Source organism: Geotrypetes seraphini, chromosome 9, assembly GCF_902459505.1.
Source record: "Geotrypetes seraphini chromosome 9, aGeoSer1.1, whole genome shotgun sequence".
NCBI lineage: Eukaryota > Metazoa > Chordata > Amphibia > Gymnophiona > Dermophiidae > Geotrypetes > Geotrypetes seraphini.
In genome coordinates this window covers 14,817,966-14,836,017 of record NC_047092.1, presented here as the reverse complement: position 1 = coordinate 14,836,017, position 18,052 = coordinate 14,817,966, and the positions used below count along the sequence as shown (strand labels likewise).

Genomic DNA, 18,052 nt, shown 5'->3' with positions numbered 1-18,052 from the left:
GGGCATTTCCATCTCCTGCTCCCAGACTCACCCTTTCTCCTTTCTCGCCCTTTGTAGTGAAACTGAAGGGATCGTAGCCTCCCCCCTTCTGCAAGCCTGTGAAGCCCTGCAAGAAATGGAGGAGATTTGGCATTAAGATTATTAAAATTCTTGCTATACTGCTTGAACTATAAATATGAACAAAGCGGTTTACAAACTAATATAAAATAGTGATAAAGTAATAAAAGAATTCCATTTAGATAAGAAAGCTCAATCAGACATAGCAAAAAACATTTATATGCAGACAATACTTACTGTGTTTCCCCGAAAATAAGACAGTGTTATATTCATTTGGAGCCCAAAAAAGGCACTAGGTCTTATTTTCGGAGTATGCACATGATCATCTTTCTCTCCCTCCCTCTCCTTCACCCCAATTCTTCCTCTTTCCTTTCTCTCCCCCACATGTGAAGCATCTTTCCTCTCCTCCCTCCCTCCCATCTCCCTATGCAGCAGAAGTTTGCCCAGCTTCTATCCTTCCCTCCCTCGTGCAGCATAATCCTTGCCCAAATTCTATCCTTCCCTCCCATCCCTTATGCAGCAGAACCCTTGAGCGGCAGTGACGCGGCAGAGTGAAATCCCCGACGGACAAGGCCCGGCAGCCTGTTTATAGTGCTGCCAGCCCGACGCTGCTTTGGTTGAAGGTAGGGCTCACTTGCGGTTGGTGGGGAGGGAAGGATGGAGGGTCAGTAGGGGTTCGGCTGCACAGTGGTGGTAGTGGTGGGGGGAGGGTTGAACAGTTGCTGGCAAATCCTGGGACTAGGGCTTATTTTGGGGTAGGGCTTATATTAAGACCTACCCTGAAAATGATGCTAGGGCTTATTTTCAGGGTGGGTCTTATTGTCGGGGAAACAAGGTAGGAATTCAGACTGTCAAGTCCAAAGAGAAGGCTAGCTTAAAATAATATGATTTTAAACTCCTTTTAAACCTTACCAAAGATTCTTCTTTTCTCAATTCTGTCGGCAAGCTATTCCACAAGACTGGTACTAGATAGAAAAAGCACTGTTTCTAGTAGAAGCCAAATGTGCTTTAGATACGTGAGGTAAAGCTACTCCATTATCATCTAAAGATCTTAATAATCGCCATGGAGCATAGAACATCACCAAGGAAGACAGATACGGAGGTTGAAGTTCAAACAAAGCTTTGTGTGCTAACATCAGAATTCTTTTTTTAATGTTCAAAGTGTTTTATTGATTTTATAAGTAGAGAAAAAATACAAAGCCAACAATGTGAGTGCTCCAACAAGGAGCACATTATAACAATATCATTAACAAGTGTGAAGTGCATCCACAAAGGAATAATGATCACAGATTATTAAATGCATAACAAAATAAAGATGTGATGACATTAGTTCAAGAAAGGGGTAATGAAGAAAAGAAAAAAAACAAACACAGTAGGTGAAATATAATGTACCAGATAAATCAGAAGGACATGTCCAATCTAAAATAAAAGAAAATGATATATATATATCAGAATTCTTAAATTTAATTTTAAATTCCGTAGGTAACCAACGGTAGCGTCACTGTTAAATGCGCATGGTTTATTTGTGCTACGTCCACTGTGGGGAGCCGTCTGAACTAAGGCGTCATCTTAGCAGGTGAAGAAGACGGAAATGTGGAGCCAGTCCACAGCAGCTCAAAGAAAAATGTGAAGTCAGAGCTGCAAAATAGGAGGTTAGCGGGCGAGCTGGCTAGCAGACGGAAGGGCATCAAAGAGGAAAAACTCTGAAGATGTCTTATGGTGGGTGGGACTTGATTAGGGTTACCAGATGTCAGGGAAAATCCAGACATGTCCTCTTTTTAGAGGACTGTCTAGGCTCCCGGACAGACTTTCCAAAACCCGGCATTTGGCTGGGTCTTGGAAAGCCTCCGAGCGTGCGTGGATGACGTCACCCACATCCGCGCATGTGGCTGGAGCTCGTCCGGAAGATGAGAGGAGGCTTTGGGGAGGGGGGGGGGGCGGGGCTGGAAGCAGAACTGGGTGGGGGTGGGGGCGGAACGGCGGTGGGACTGGAGGCTGAATGGACAGGGTCATGTGTCGGAGAAAAATATGGCAACCCTAGACTTGCTAAACCACCTTTCTGTGGCTATGATCACAGCAGTTTACATATTATATACACTAAGGAACTTATTTTGTGTCTGGGGGCAGTGGGAGGTGAAATGACTTTCCTAGAGCTGCAGTGGGAGTCAAACCAGGGTTCTGTGGCCGCTATTCTAACTACGAGGCTACCTCTCCAGTCCACTTTTGCAGCATGCTGAAAGCAGCCAGCCTCTACCAACTCTGCTACTCCAACTACTTATTTCTATAGCGCTCCCAGATGTACGCAGCGTTGCGCAGAGTCACAAAGAAGACAGTCCCTGCTCACAAGAGCTTACACTCTAAACGGACCAACAGGATGTCACGGATACAGTTAAGGGGAATGAGTGGAAAGCAGAGTTATGGATTGAAGGCTATATCAAAAAGGTGGGTTTTAAACAAGGGAAGGGGCTTGGTGGACAAACTCGGGTAATTTATTCCAGGCATAGGGGGGGCAGCTAGATGAAAGGAACGAAGTCTGGAATTGGCAGTGGAGGAGAAGAGTAAAGCTAAGAGCGGCTGATCTTTGGAACAGAGTTCTCTGGGAGGTGTATAAGGAGAGAGAAGCGAGGAGAGATATTGTGTCTGTGCCGTAAGTTAGTGAGGAGTGGGTACGTCAGAAGTCACAGATTTATAGAGATTTGGCAGGAGCTATGGTGCGAATTCTTCTGCTCATTTCACATAAATCCTGCTGACCTGAGCTAGATTTGAACTGGTCCCCTAGAGCTGAAGTTCTTTGCAAAGTTATGACAATTCCCTTGATAAGTTGCCTATCCATATTACATATTATGAACTCTAGAAAAGAAGCTAATTGTGGCACAAAGCAAGTACCGTATTCCCCTGGTCATTCACGGTCGGCAGTTCGCAGTCCCGGTCATTCACAGTATTTTCCGACCGCGAACCGCCGACAAGGAGAGAGCAGCGAGAGAGGCAGGAGAGAGCAGCCGGAGTGCCACAAGTGCAGGAAATCACTAGTGGTACCCTCCGACCGCCTCTTCCTGCACTATGTCGGGTCTTATCCAAACAGGAGCTGCTTTGACACGCAGCACCTGATTGGATAAGGCCCGACTTAGTGCAGGAAGAGGCGATCGGAGCATACCATGAGTGATTTCCTGCACTTGTGGCACTCCGGCTGCTCTCCTGCTGCCCTCTCCCGCTGCCCTCTTCAGGCTCCCCCGTGAAAAACCATATTCGCGGTTTTTCGAGATTCTGGAACGGAACCCCCGCGAATATCGGGGGAGTACTGTACTATGGCAAGTGCCGGCAGTAAATTTAGGAGTGAGGTTCGTTCCTGTCATGGTACAGTATGTTCGAAACCCATTTGGAGGAACTTATTTTGAAGGACCAATTAATGTTGCAAAATTCTCTAGTTGGGTGAATATCTGGACACACCTTTTATTCAAGTTCCAGAAAAAAAAAATTCAGGAAGACTTGGGTTAGGGTTACCTTATTTCTACCCACAAAACCTCTGACACATAACCCCGCCCTGTTCTACCTCTGGACCCACCCCTTTTTATCTCCAGCCCTGCCCCCGCAAAGCCTCCTCTTCTTTCCCAGCCGAGTCTGGAGGGCCTGGGAGCATGCACGGATGTGTGTGACATCACCCGCGCAGGCTCAGAGGCCCTCCAGAGCTTGTCGGGGCTTTCCAATACCCGGACAAACTGACGGGTTTTGGAAAGTCCATCTGGGAACGGACACGTCCAGGTTTTTCCGGACGTCTGGTAGCCCTAACTTGGTTTCATCACACACAACTACACAGTTTCAGAATTTCTCAGGATCAAGGTGGCACATGGAGCATCGCTTTATCCAGGTACAGTGACGGTTCAGATAAGACTTATGAGAGATCTTATGTTAACTCACCCTGTCACCTGGTGGACCCCTGTCACCCTGCAAGAGAAAGAGAAAACCAGAAGCTCATAGGCTCAGGCAGTTCTGCAAAGGCTAGGTCAGGAGAGACGAGCATTCATTTCAGAGTTTGTGTCCAGCACTTTATAATGAGTCATTTTAAATATTTGTTAAACAGCCAAAATTTTAACTTTATAAGGAGCAAAATTCTGTGCAGCATGCTCCATTTTTTTCCATACAGTTCCATGCAAAGGAAACCTGGTTTAATAATAATAATTATTATTATTATTATTAAGAATGAAATGCAAACATGGTTAAAATTAAGAGAAAAAAAAACATTAAGATACCAGCCTGTTAAATAATTGAGTGTTTAGTATTTTCCTAAAATTTAAGTAAGAAGAAGCTTCTAACATCATTTTTCCGAGCCATATATTCAATTTGGCGGCCTGAAAAGAAAAAGTTTTCTCAAGGAACTTCTTATAACGGCAGGATTTTATGGCAAGATATGTAAATAACTGCGTTTTCCGTGTGTTTTTATTAGAATGATTCCAAGAAAAATGAGGAAGTAGATAACCTGGTGACAGACCAAAAGCTACTTTGTAACAGATGCAAGAAAACTTAAACAGTACTCTAGACTCCACCGGCAAAAAATGCAGTTTGTGATAGAAAGGGGTGATATGCTCCCATTTTTTTAAACCAAAAATGAGGCAAACAGCAGTATTCTGGACTACCCTTAAACTCTTTAGAATCTAAGATAATAAAACCGTAAGCGCGCATGCGCACTCCCACCTGCATGTTCCGTTTTCCGTGAGCTGTAGGGCCCCACAGGCAAGAGTGCGCATGCGCGCTTCTACTCCCTCCCTCCCTCACTGTAACTTCGCTGCCATCGTTCGCCACCGTCGTGGCCCCCTCCCCCCCGTGTACCCTTTCCTGGTGCGCACGAGAATCTCTCTCTCTCTCTCTCCCCCAAGGCGGATGTTGGCCGCGGCAGCTGTTGGTGGCTGCAGGCTGCGGCGGCCAAGCCCAGAGCCAGTGTAGATGGCTGAAGCCTGGCTGGAGGAGGACGAGGAGGAGCTGTGAGAGCTCCGCAGAGGCAGGAGGTGATGAATTTGGGGGGAGGGAGTGAGAGAAGGGAGAGATGTTGGACTCAAGTGAGGAAAGGAGAGAGAGACAGAGACAGATGGATGAGAAGGACAGAGGGGCTACTAGGGGGACCAGGAGAGATGGTAGGGGATAGGGAGAGATAGACTTCAGGGAGTGTGGAGGGGGCAGGAGAGAGAGATGGTTTTGGGGAAGGACAGAGGGGGACAGGAAAGGGAAAGATGGCAATAGGGGTGAAACAGGGTCAGAGAGAGATGGCAGAGGGTGTGAAAGGGGGGAAAGGGAGAGATGGAAATAATAGGACCACTGCTGCGTTGGGGCACTGAGGGAGGAAAGGTTGGTACGTCAGGACTGCTGCTGCCGCCTCGGGTAAGTAAAGACCCTGTCGGGTGATAAATACAATGGAGGATCTATGAGGGCCAAAAGGGTACAAAGGAAATGGTGAAAGGTGAGGTGATGGGACTGGGATCAGTGGGAGGCAGGGTCCGGGCATGATAGAGGTGGGGCATGGGTGGGGTCAGAGTCAGGGTCAGGGTATAGGTGGGGCTAGTCTAGCACCCGTTACTGTAATGAATGCAACGGGCTAAAACACTAGTTTTCATATAAGCCCCTACATATACAATGTAACAGTAGTCCAGAATACTTAAAATGGGAGATTGCACCAACAACCGAAAAGAGGCTTCATCATAATACTTCTTGATGGTATGAAGCTTCCAGAGCACCAAAAAACATTTCTTAATCAATAAATTGGTATGTTTTTCCAATGTAAGATGTTTATCCAACGTTACCCCCAATATTTTAATGGATTGTTCTATATTGTAATCCAACCCATTCACCTGTATCATTGTTTCTTTGAGCTTGTCGTTAGGTGTTGCCAAAAAGAAGGAGAAATTAGGTTCTTACCTGCTAATTTACTTTCTTTTAGCTTCTCCAGACCAGTAGAGGTTAACTTTACGAATGGGTATATATCTAATCATGACCAGCAGGTGGAGACTGAAAACAAAACTTTGGGACAGTATATCCTAGCCCCTCCTCTCTATTTCCCTCAGTCTGCCGAATAGCCAAGCAGAACCAAGAACTGGAAAACAACAGAGAGAAAAAACAATACTCCGAAAGGAGTAACAAATAACATACCCAAAAATGCTGTTGGAAAATGCAGAGGAGAAATTCCCGAAGGAAGAAGGTCCCCACAGCTCGCCAGCTAAGCCAGCCGAGCCACAGCCGCTGTTCTTCAATTCTCCCCGGCCCTAGAAAAATACTAGAACCCGCAGCAAAAACCAAAAAACTGCCCGCGCAACAGCCCCAACAACAACAACAACAACAGACAGGGTGGGGACCTCTACTGGTCTGGAGAAGCTAAAAGAAAGTAAATTAGCAGGTAAGAACCTAATTTCTCCTTCTTTAGCACTCTCCAGACCAGTAGAGGTTAACTTTACGAATGGGACGTACCAAAGCAGTCCCTCTCACGGGCGGGACCCCCGAAGGGCCGATACCAGAACACGCTCACCGAACACCGCGTCCCGACGCGCCTGAACATCTACCCGATAATGCCGAACAAATGAATGCAAGGAGGACCAAACCGCAGCCTTACAAATATCCACCGGAGGCACGAGCGACGACTCAGCCCAAGAAGCCGCCTGACCCCTAGTGGAATGAGCCTTGAGAAACTCCGGAACCGGCTTCTGACTCAGAAGATAAGCGGAAGCAATCGTCTCCTTGATCCAGCGCGCAATAGTAGCCTTAGAAGCGCCAGCCCCCCGACGAGGACCCGCCAGAAGCACAAAGAGATGATCGGAGCTCCGAAAATCCCGGGTCCGCTGCACATAAGCATGGAGGACCCGACCGACATCCAACTTGCGCAGCTGTCGTTGCTCAGAAGAACCCTCCCGACTACCCAAGACCGGGAGGACCACCGATTGATTGACATGAAAAGGAGAAACTACCTTCGGCAGAAAGGAAGGAACAGGCCGCAAAACAACCCGCTCCTTCGAAAACTCCAGGAAGGGAGCCCTACAAGAGAAAGCCTGTAGCTCAGACACCCGTCTAGCGGAAGTAATGGCCACCAAAAAGACCGACTTCAGCGTAAGGTCCTTCAACGAACAGCCATCCAACGGCTCGAAAGGAGGGCGCACTAGAACAGAGAGAACCAGATTGAGATCCCAAGAGGGAATCGAGGGCCTTATGGGAGGCCTGATCAACTTGGCCGCCCTAAGAAAGCGAATCACATCAGGAATGGCTGACAAACGCTGACCTGTCACCAGCCCCCGAAAAGCCGACAGGGCCGCCAGATGAACCCGGAGAGAAGACCAGGCCAGGCCCCTATCCAGGCCATCCTGCAAAAACTCTAGAATGTTAGGCAGAGAAGCGCGAAAAGAGACCACTCCCCGCGCTCGGCACCATTCCTCAAAAAGACGCCAAACCCGTACATAAGCCCGAGAGGTAGAAAGCCTCCGGGACCCCAAAAGTGTAGAGATCACCTTGTCGGAATATCCCTTCTTACTCAGGCGGCCCCTTTCAAGAGCCAAGCCGTAAGACAAAAGGGAGACGGGTCGAACATGGGAATGGGACCCTGCGTCAGAAGATCGCACCCAAGAGGCAGAGGAAGAGGATCCGCCACCAGATGCCTCACCAGATCCGCATACCACGGACGACGAGGCCAATCCGGAGCCACCAAAACCACCAGCCCCGGATGGCGAACAATGCGAAGCAGTACTCTGCCCACTAATGGCCAAGGAGGGAACACATACAACAGCCCCTCCGTTGGCCACGGTTGGACCAGAGCATCCAGACCCTCGGCCAGACCGTCCCTGCGACGACTGAAGAAGCGGGGTACTTTGGCGTTGCCACTTGTAGCCATCAGATCCATCAGGGGCTGCCCCCAAGCACGCACTATCAACTGAAACGCCTCGGCGCCGAGACACCACTCTCCCGGATCCAAGAAGTGACGACTGAGGAAGTCCGCCTGAACGTGTTCTACCCCGGCAATGTGAGAGGCCGAGAGGTCCAGAAGATGCGACTCCGCCCAAACCATGAGCCGAGCCGCTTCCTGCGCCACCAGAGTGCTCTTGGTGCCCCCATGACGATTGACATAAGCCACCGCCGTGGCATTGTCCGACAGGACTCTGACCGACTTGCCCAACAAAAGGGAGTGTAAGGCCAACAGCGCCAGCCGGACCGCCCTGGTCTCCAACACGTTGATCGACCAGGAGGCCTCCTCCGTGGACCAGGTTCCCTGAGCTGAGTGACCCAGGCACTGGGCCCCCCAACCCAGGAGACTCGCATCCGTAAGGAGCACCGTCCACCGCGGAAGATCCAGACCCACCCCCTGAACTAGGTGAGGGGTCCGGAGCCACCAACGCAGACTGCAGCGCGCCAAGCCTCGCAGGGGAACCGGAACATCCATCCCGTGCCTCTGGGGAGACCACCTCCGGAGCAGAGCATACTGGAGAGGACGCATGTGGGCCCGCGCCCACCTCACCACGTCCAGGGACGCCGCCATCGACCCCAGGACCTGGAGGAAATCTCGCGCCCGAGGACACCGGGACGCCAAAAGCAGGCGAATCTGAGATTGCAATTTGCTCACCCGGGCCTCTGGGAGGAAGACCTTCCCCAAGGAGGTGTCGAACAGCACCCCGAGGTACTCCAGACGCTGAGCCGGAACCAACCGACTCTTGGAAAGGTTGACCACCCAGCCCAGCGACCGGAGAAACTCCACCACCCGAGCCGTAACCCGGGAGCTTTCCTGCAACGACTTGGCCCGAATTAACCAGTCGTCCAGGTAGGGGTGTACCAGGATGCCCTCCGACCGCAAGGCTGCCGCGACGACCACCATCACCTTGGTGAACGTCCGGGGAGCCGTGGCCAGCCCAAAGGGAAGCGCACAGAACTGATAGTGCCGACCCAAGATCGCAAAGCGCAGGAAACGCTGATGAGAGGCCCGAATGGGAACATGCAAGTAGGCCTCCGTCAGATCGAGAGAAGTGAGAAACTCCCCCGGCTGAACCGCCAGAATGACCGACCGCAGCGTTTCCATACGGAAAGAGGGAACCTTGAGAGCCCTGTTGACCCCTTTCAAATCGAGGATGGGCCGAAAAGTCCCCTCCTTCTTGGGCACCACAAAGTAAATGGAGTACCTGCCCGTGCCCCACTCCGGGGGGGGCACTGGAACAACTGCCCTGAGATCTAGCAAGTGCTGAAGGGTCTGGCGAAACGCCAGCGTCTTCCCAGGAGTCTGACATGGAGAAGCGAGGAAAAAATCCGGCAGAGAGCGGGCGAACTCCAGGGCATAACCGTCCCGCACCACCTCCAGGACCCACTGATCGGACGTGATCTCGGCCCATTTGGGAAAAAAGTCGCGCAGCCGGGCCCCCACCGGAACCAAGGGGGGCGCCGGCAAGGCGTCATTGTGCAGGACGGGAAGCGGGGGAACCGGCGGAGGGATTCCCTGCCCCCCGACGGGCCCCCCGAAAGGGCTGCATGCGCTGGAAGAACCGACCCCGGGAAAACCCCGGAGACTGGAAAGAAGCAGCCCCACGCCCAGGGCGATACTTGCGAAATTCCCGCAAACGCCCCCGGGCCGCACCACCCCGAGACGCCGGGCGGGCACGGTCCTCCGGCAAACGGGGAACTTTCGAGTCCGACAGAGTCTGAATCAACTTATCCAAGTCCTCTCCAAATAAAAACGACCCCCGAAAGGGAAATTTAGTAAGCTTAGCTTTGGACGCAGCATCCGCCGCCCAAGCGCGCAGCCACAACACACGCCTTGCGGCCACGCCAAAAGCCATAGACTTAGCCGAGATCCGCACCAAGTCATACAGAGCATCAGAGAGGAATGAGGCAGCCATCTCAATCTTCGCCACCTCCTGATCCACCAGAGACCAGTCATCAGACTCTCGATCCAAGACCCGCTCCGCCCACCGAAACACGGCGCGAGCGACCAGTCCCCCACAAATAGCCGCCTGGACCCCAAAGGCAGAGACTTGAAAATTTTGCTTAAGGATGTTCTCCAATTTGCGCTCCTCAGAGTCCCGCAAGGCAGAACCGCCCTCAACAGGCACGGTATGCCGCTTGGAAATAGCCGAGACCACCGCATCCACGACTGGCGAAGCTAACGTAGCCCGATCCCCTTCAGGAATGGGATACAGGCGAGCCATGCTGCGCGCCAGCCGAAACGGCGTCTCCGGCGTTTTCCACTGCTCAAGAATAATATCCCGAATATCCTGATGCATAGGAAAAGAGCGGGAAACGGAACGGATCCCTCGTAACAGAGGGTCCCCCACACGCGGAGTCTCCGGCGGCGCGTCCTCAAAACCGAAGAAACCTGTTGAATAAGGTCAGGCAGCTCATCTCTCTGAAAAAGGCGCACCACGGACGCCTCGTCACTGGAGAACGGGAAACCCGACAACCCGCCGCCAGCTTCCGTCCCCTCCAGAGGGTCCTGGAATTCCTCAGAAGGGTCCAGGTCCTCCTCCAGACCGACACGTTCCTCCGACCACAAATCCTCGTCCCACGACACCCGCGGACGCTTGGACAAGAGAGGCGGCGGAGGGGACGTCACGTCAGACGAGAGAGGCAAAGCCGCAGGGAGCGCGGAGGAAATCCCACCCCCCGAAACCCCCTGGGCGCAACCGGGACCCCCAGCCGCCTGAAAATAGGCTTTGCATAAAGAAAAGAAAAAATCAGGGGAAAAACCCCCCAAGGGTCCCAAGGGACTCCCTGCCACAGCAGGGGACCCAGCAGAAACCTGCCCCTGCTTAGACAAAACAGGGGGAAGGTCACCTGAGGTGGAAGACAAAATGGAGGGGCCAGACAGAGAAGATGGCGTCTTTCCCGCCAAAACAGCTCCCTCCATAGCCTGCAGCGGCTGAGAGACCTGAACAGTCTCAGCCGCTAAAGCAGGCAAGCCGGCATCAGCTGTCAAAATATCAGCTGAGAGGGAATCCTCTAAAACCCGACCGTCGGCGGCTCGGGGAATCCCTCCGTGGGCGGACGGAGAAGACCGGGCTTCTCCACCGTTCCCTGCCGACTCGCGAGGCACCATCGGCGGGGAGCTCTGGGCGCCTGCAGCCGCTGCCGACGGAGCTCCTCCACCGCACCGGCCTGAACACCGCTTGCACAGGCCGGCCGCGAGTGCACAATGAGCACTTTTTCCCTTTAGAAGTGCTCATTGCTCCATACGCGACCTAGCTGTAAAAAAGTGCCGGTTAGATGAAAAATACAGTAAAATACAGTGTTCTTAAAGGGATACAACCCTCCAGACCAGCACTACCTCAGGATTTTTTTTTTTTTTTTTTTTTTTCCAGAACAGACTCCACAGGCTCTCTAAGCAATATGCCTTGCTTGATTTAGGGGGCAAGGCTTACTGCTGAGGCTCCTCTAAAAAAATATGGGGAGGTGGAGGAAGTGGGGGGAGGGACCCCGCTCGAGACCCGCCGGGTTTGACACCCCCGAGGTCGGACGAACCCCCAAACAGAGTCCGCCCAAGCTCCGTCCGGCCAAAAACAGGGACAATAAACCCCCTAAACAAATTCCAACAGCCCTACCAAGGGAGATGGGTACAGATCACATCAACACCTGCTGGAGACTGAAAGAAGACTGAGGGAAATAGAGAGGAGGGGCTAGGATATACTGTCCCAAAGTTTTGTTTTCAGTCTCCACCTGCTGGTCATGATTAGATATATACCCATTCGTAAAGTTAACCTCTACTGGTCTGGAGAGTGCTAAAGAATTTAGATTTTTCCTTATTTAATTTCAATTTGAAAGCTGTCATCCAAAGCTCAATCTGATTTATAATAATTGCTAGAAAAACAGCAGAAATGATTTTTCTACAGGAAACATCATAAAAAGGTTAAACTCCCTGAACTGAAGCACAGTTCTTTCTTCTGCAAAACCCAGGAGAAAAAGCAAATTTTGCAATCACTTTTATTAAGTGTTAATAGTTAAAGAACTAATTTGCATAATTTTACATGACAGTCAATCAAAAATACGTTTACACACGTGTGTCACAAAGTGCACCAATGTGTTCTTGGCAAAGTTGGAGACTTTTACAAGGTCTGCTTTGGAGGTAATTTTATAAAGGAATTTTAACATCAGTACAAGGGCTTTGATAAACATACCCCATATAAAGGATGCATGGTGCTGAAAGGATGCTTACACTTAGCAGTCCACATGCAGACTTGCAATTTCCACGTGTGTACAAAATATGCATATATGAATTTATATGCGAACAAGTTTCCTGAGGCTGCCTCCTTTGCATAGGCAAATGCAAGGAAACATAGAAATAGAAACATGATGGCAGATATAGGCCAAATGGCCTATCCACAGCATCCACTATCTCCTCCTCTCCCTATTGGCTAAGGCTCTTAACATTTGCATCTCCTCTTCCTATTGGCTAAGGCTCTTTAACCTGCATTGTGAGGTCATAGAACTTTATGGTTATAAAACATAGACTATTTTTCAATTTTTCACAGCTATAAATCATTTAGAATACAAATTACTTGTGAGTGCAAAAATTATAGCGATAATAAAATTATATAAATAATTTGTGAAGTGCTCAGACCTGATAACCCATTTAGTAGTGATGTCACCACAATGAGGTTAACTAGGGGACCATCATTGCATTCACTTGTCCCCTGCCATCCCTGAATATTAAATACTATGTCTTAACTAGTGGTGGTACTTATCTTCGTTCAGGGGTTGTTCATGTTGAAGGTGTTAACTCTCATTGGTGACTGGTGTCTATTAAAGTGCTCGTGCTTCTTTAAAAATGTTGTTAGTTTCTTAGGTAGTCTCCCGTCCCCCCGACCCGGATTTCGTCTCTTCGTCAGGGAGGGACACTAAGAAATTTCAAACAGCGAACTAAAAATAAAGTATACTAGGTTATATTTCTACCATCTAAGCAGTAATTAAATACTTGAAAATCTCTTATATCCAGTTTCTAATATACATTTTATTTGTTATTGAATTACCTGATATCGTCTCGCTATAGTCAGAGAAGTTCAGAATGGACTGAGCGAATGAGGCTCACTTCACTGGGTATGTGTTATATAGGGAAGCTGACCGGAACTTAACTTATACACTTATTGACGACAACCGGAAGTGAATGCAACATTGTGAGATTACTTCGCAGGATATGGATCTATATTGCCAACCATTCAATATCTAAATTTAATCCTGCTGGCTGCAGGGTCTGCCAGTTATATATCAGACGCTGTTCTTTCAATATTAAAGATCTTGATATGTCCCCTTCAGTTTTGCGTGTGTGGATTAACACTGTGTACTTTAGATCTTCTAGTTTATGTGAATGCTGGGACCAATGGGATACGAGGGGGCGGTAACCCTATTGGTTCTAATGTTGCTTAAATGTTCCGTAATTCGGGTTTTGATTTTACGTATCGTTTGACCAATATAAACTTTTTTACATGGGCATTGTATGTAATAAACCACTCCCTTAGAGTCACAATTGGTCCCAGTATTCAGAAAGAAATGTCGTGATCGTGATGGTGGGATTTCTATAGAAGTAGCGTCTAATACATAACTGCAGACCCTGCATTTACCACAAGGTTTGTGAGGTAATTTGTTTATGGGGCTTTGTTGATGATAGTTATATTTGAGTAGTTCACCCAAATTGGAGGCCCGTGAGTACGCAAATTTAGGTGGATTTTGAAGGGAAGGGTGGTATTGCAGTATTGCCCAATGTCTTAAAATGATATGTTTTATGGCATTACCTTTGCTAGTATGTGGCATCACACAAACCATATCCTGCTGAGTTTGTTTGTTATGATCGTTGAGCATTAACCAGGGGCGGTGACAATTTTTTGCTCTTTTCCACGCTTTTCTAACGATTTTCCCAGGATACCCTCTCTGAATGAATTTGTCATGCATATCATGTGCCTCTTTATCAAAATCAGATTCATCAGAACAAATTCTTCGAATACGGAGGAATTGTCCAATAGGGATACTGTTCCTGAGGGCTTTAGGATGAAAACTTTGATATTGTAACAGCGTCTGATATATAACTGGCAGACCCTGCAGCCAGCAGGATTAAATTTAGATATTGAATGGTTGGCAATATAGATCCATATCCTGCGAAGTAATCTCACAATGTTGCATTCACTTCCGGTTGTCGTCAATAAGTGTATAAGTTAAGTTCCGGTCAGCTTCCCTATATAACACATACCCAGTGAAGTGAGCCTCATTCGCTCAGTCCATTCTGAACTTCTCTGACTATAGCGAGACGATATCAGGTAATTCAATAACAAATAAAATGTATATTAGAAACTGGATATAAGAGATTTTCAAGTATTTAATTACTGCTTAGATGGTAGAAATATAACCTAGTATACTTTATTTTTAGTTCGCTGTTTGAAATTTCTTAGTGTCCCTCCCTGACGAAGAGACGAAATCCGGGTCGGGGGGACGGGAGACTACCTAAGAAACTAACAACATTTTTAAAGAAGCACGAGCACTTTAATAGACACCAGTCACCAATGAGAGTTAACACCTTCAACATGAACAACCCCTGAACGAAGATAAGTACCACCACTAGTTAAGACATAGTATTTAATATTCAGGGATGGCAGGGGACAAGTGAATGCAATGATGGTCCCCTAGTTAACCTCATTGTGGTGACATCACTACTAAATGGGTTATCAGGTCTGAGCACTTCACAAATTATTTATATAATTTTATTATCGCTATAATTTTTGCACTCACAAGTAATTTGTATTCTAAATGATTTATAGCTGTGAAAAATTGAAAAATAGTCCCTGTTAGCCACAGATTACTAAGTAACTTATCTCTCTATTGAGTAATTAATATAGAAACATAGAAACATGATGGCAGATAAAAGCCAAATGGCCCATCCACAGCATCCACTATCTCCTCCTCTCCCTATTGACTAAGGCTCTTAACATTTGCATCTCCTTTTCCTATTGGCTAAGGTTTTTTACACCTGCATTGTGAGGTCATGGAGCTTTAAGGTTATAGAAACATAGAAGCATGATGACAGATAAAGGCCAAATGGCCCACCCAGTCTGCCCTTCTGTAGTAACCATTATTTCTTCCTTTCTCTAAGAGATCCCATGGCTTTCTTGTATTCAGACACAGTTTCTGTCTTCACCACCTCTTCTGGGAGACTGTCCAATGCATCTACCACCCTTTCTGTAAAAAAGTATTTCTTTAGATTACTCCTGAGCCTATCACCTCTTAACTTCATCCTATGCCCTCTCATTGCAGAGCTTCCTTTCAAATGAATGAGACTCGACTCATGCACATTTACGCCACGTAGATATTTAAACGTCTCTCCACCAAAGTATACGATCTTTAAGTCTGTCCCCATGCACCTTATGACAAAGAACACGCACCATTTTAGTAGCCTTCCTCTGGACCGACTCCATCCTTTTTTTATCTTTTTGAAGGAAGTCACACAAAGTCCAGATAGATCCCTAGGATGGTCCCAGTAATATCTTCTTACTACCTTTTTATTCAGCATGGAATATCTTCACTTTCCTCATTAGATACAGTGCACAAGACATAACTAATATGCCGCTAATTAACTAATGCGAACACAGTAAAGTAAATGAATGATGAGTCCACATGTTCAGTTGTAGTTAGTTACCTTTTCTCCTTTCTGACCCTAAAAAATAAAATAAATAAACACAGTTTAAACACCGAAGAAATACGTACGTTTTCCATATACTTTTTGTATGCTTGAAGACTCTCTAGCTCAGTGTTTCTCAACTCGGTCCTGGAGTACCCCCTTGCCAGTCAGGTTTTCGAGATATCACAATAAATATGCTTGAGAGAAATTTGCATTATATGGAGGCAGTGTATGCAAATCAAGTTGATGCAAATTCAATGTGGATAACCTGAAAACCCGACTGGCAAGGGGGTACTCCAGGACCGAGTTGAGAAACACTGGTCTAGATGACTGTGGGCCATTGTCCTGCCTCTATGATACTCACTCCCGGGATTGAGTTAAGTGTTTTAAATCCCGTCCTCCCAGGAGAGCTGAGAACGGGTTACACGTTTACATACACAAGAAAACCTGGTAAAGTATAACATGACAAACATGGCACAGTGTGACACAGCATGATGAGCAAAACATAGGATGGCAGCTTAGCATGGCAGAAATAATCGGTGAGGGGACAAAAGCGCGCCGGACAAACGGGCGCCGACAAATTGGAGCGGACAATTGAGCGCAAGACATCAGCGTGCCGCACAAAAATCTTATTTTAAAGGGCTCTGACGGGGGTATGTGAAGGGAACCCCCCACTTTACTGAATACTGTTCACGCTGCCGTGTTGGGGGGGGGCGTGGGGGGTGTAACCCCCCACATTACACAGAAAACTTAACTTTTCCCCTAAAAAATAGGGAAAAAGTTAAGTTTCCTCTATAATGGGGGTTACAAACCCCCACAACCTCCCCCAATGGCAGCGCAAACAGTATTTAGTAAACTAGGGGGGGGGGGGTTCCCCACACACACACACACCCCCGTCGGAGCCCTTTAAAATAAGGTTTTTGTGCGGCGCACTGATGTCTTGCGCTCAATTGTCCGCTCCAATTTGTCGGCGCCCGTTTGTCCGGCGCGCTTATGACTGTGAACTGAAATAATCATATATACCTGCCTAACATAGCACGATAAGTGTGGCAAACATAGCATGGCAGACATTCTATTATACGCTATGAACATAAACATATAGAATTATAAATCGTAACACTAAAATTGCAAAAATTTCTCAAAAAATGTTACCAGCCAACGGTGGACCTGCCCTCAGAGAATCGCATTTAGGGGGCCTTTTACTGAGGCGCGCTAGCCGATTTAACGCGGGCTAAATGCTAACGCGTCCATTATATTCTAATATTTAGCGCACGCTAAATCGGCTATCGCGTCTTAGTAAAAGAGGGGGTTAATGATAAAGTGAAGAAAAAAAGTCTCAAGCAATTTATATATGAGACAGCATAGAAACATAGAAAATGACGGCAGAAAAGGGCCACGGCCCATCAAGTCTGCCCACTCTAATGACCTACCCCCCTAATTTCTTCCATGAAGAGATCCCACATGCTTATCCCATTTTTTCTTAAAATCTGGCACGCTGCTGGCCTCGATTACCTGCAGTGGAAGATCATTGCAATGATCAACCACCCTTTCGGTGAAGAAATGCTTCCTGGAGTCGCCATGAAGTTTCCCGCCCCTGATTTTCAACGGATGCCCTCTTGTGGCCGTGGGTCCTTTAAGAAAAAAGATATCATCTTCCACCTCGATACGGCCCGTGACATATTTGAACGTCTCAATCATGTCTCCCCTCTCTCTGCGCTCCTCGAGTGAATATAGCTGCAACTTACCCAGCCGTTCCTCATACGGGAGATCCTTGAGTCCCGAGACCATCCTGGTGGCCATTCGCTGAACTGACTCAACTCTCAGCAATCCATACAGATTTTTAGCCGCTCAGCTGTTATATCACAGGCAAAAAAAAAAAACTCCACTATCGAAAATACAAGAATTGAAAGAATCAAGAACTAAAGAGTTCACGGCTGAGCGTTGAATACGGCTGTCGCAGAGGTCTGCTAGTAAGGCGAAGATAACGTCTCTTCACGATGAACTAAGCTAAGGTTTTCAACTTCTTATTTTCCCCTGTACACAGTGGTGGGTTTGACCCATCTTGAAACTTGACTTTTCGATAGTGGAGATTTTTGCCTGTGATAATTACATTACATTACATTACATTAGGGACTTCTATTCCGCCTATACCTTGCAGTTCAAGGCGGTTTACAAAAGAGCTAACTGGACATTTCCAGTGAAGTTACAACAGTTTTGGGGTTTTTTTTTTTTGGTTACAAGGGAGGAGAGATGCCTGGATTAATTCCGGAAGAACTTGCAAATTGGATATTAAATTGACTGTACGTTACTGTGTGATATAACAAATAGATTACAGTCAGAGTACAAATAAGATTACGTTACATTTCAGGGATCTGAATACTTGGTTGGTGTTTT

General features: G+C 47.7%; 1 protein-coding gene across 1 annotated transcript in view; it reads right to left on the bottom strand.

The window, feature by feature from the left end:
- The window catches only part of LOC117366868 (collagen alpha-1(VII) chain-like), a 311,407-nt gene that overhangs the window by 203,869 nt on the left and 89,486 nt on the right, over positions 1-18,052 (bottom strand). The window contains exons 25-27 of the mRNA XM_033958833.1: positions 15,677-15,694; positions 3,973-3,999; positions 32-106 (exon numbers count right to left, since the gene is read on the bottom strand). Coding sequence (XP_033814724.1) covers positions 32-106; positions 3,973-3,999; positions 15,677-15,694 — 120 coding nt within the window. The remainder of the gene's footprint in view (positions 1-31; positions 107-3,972; positions 4,000-15,676; positions 15,695-18,052) is intronic.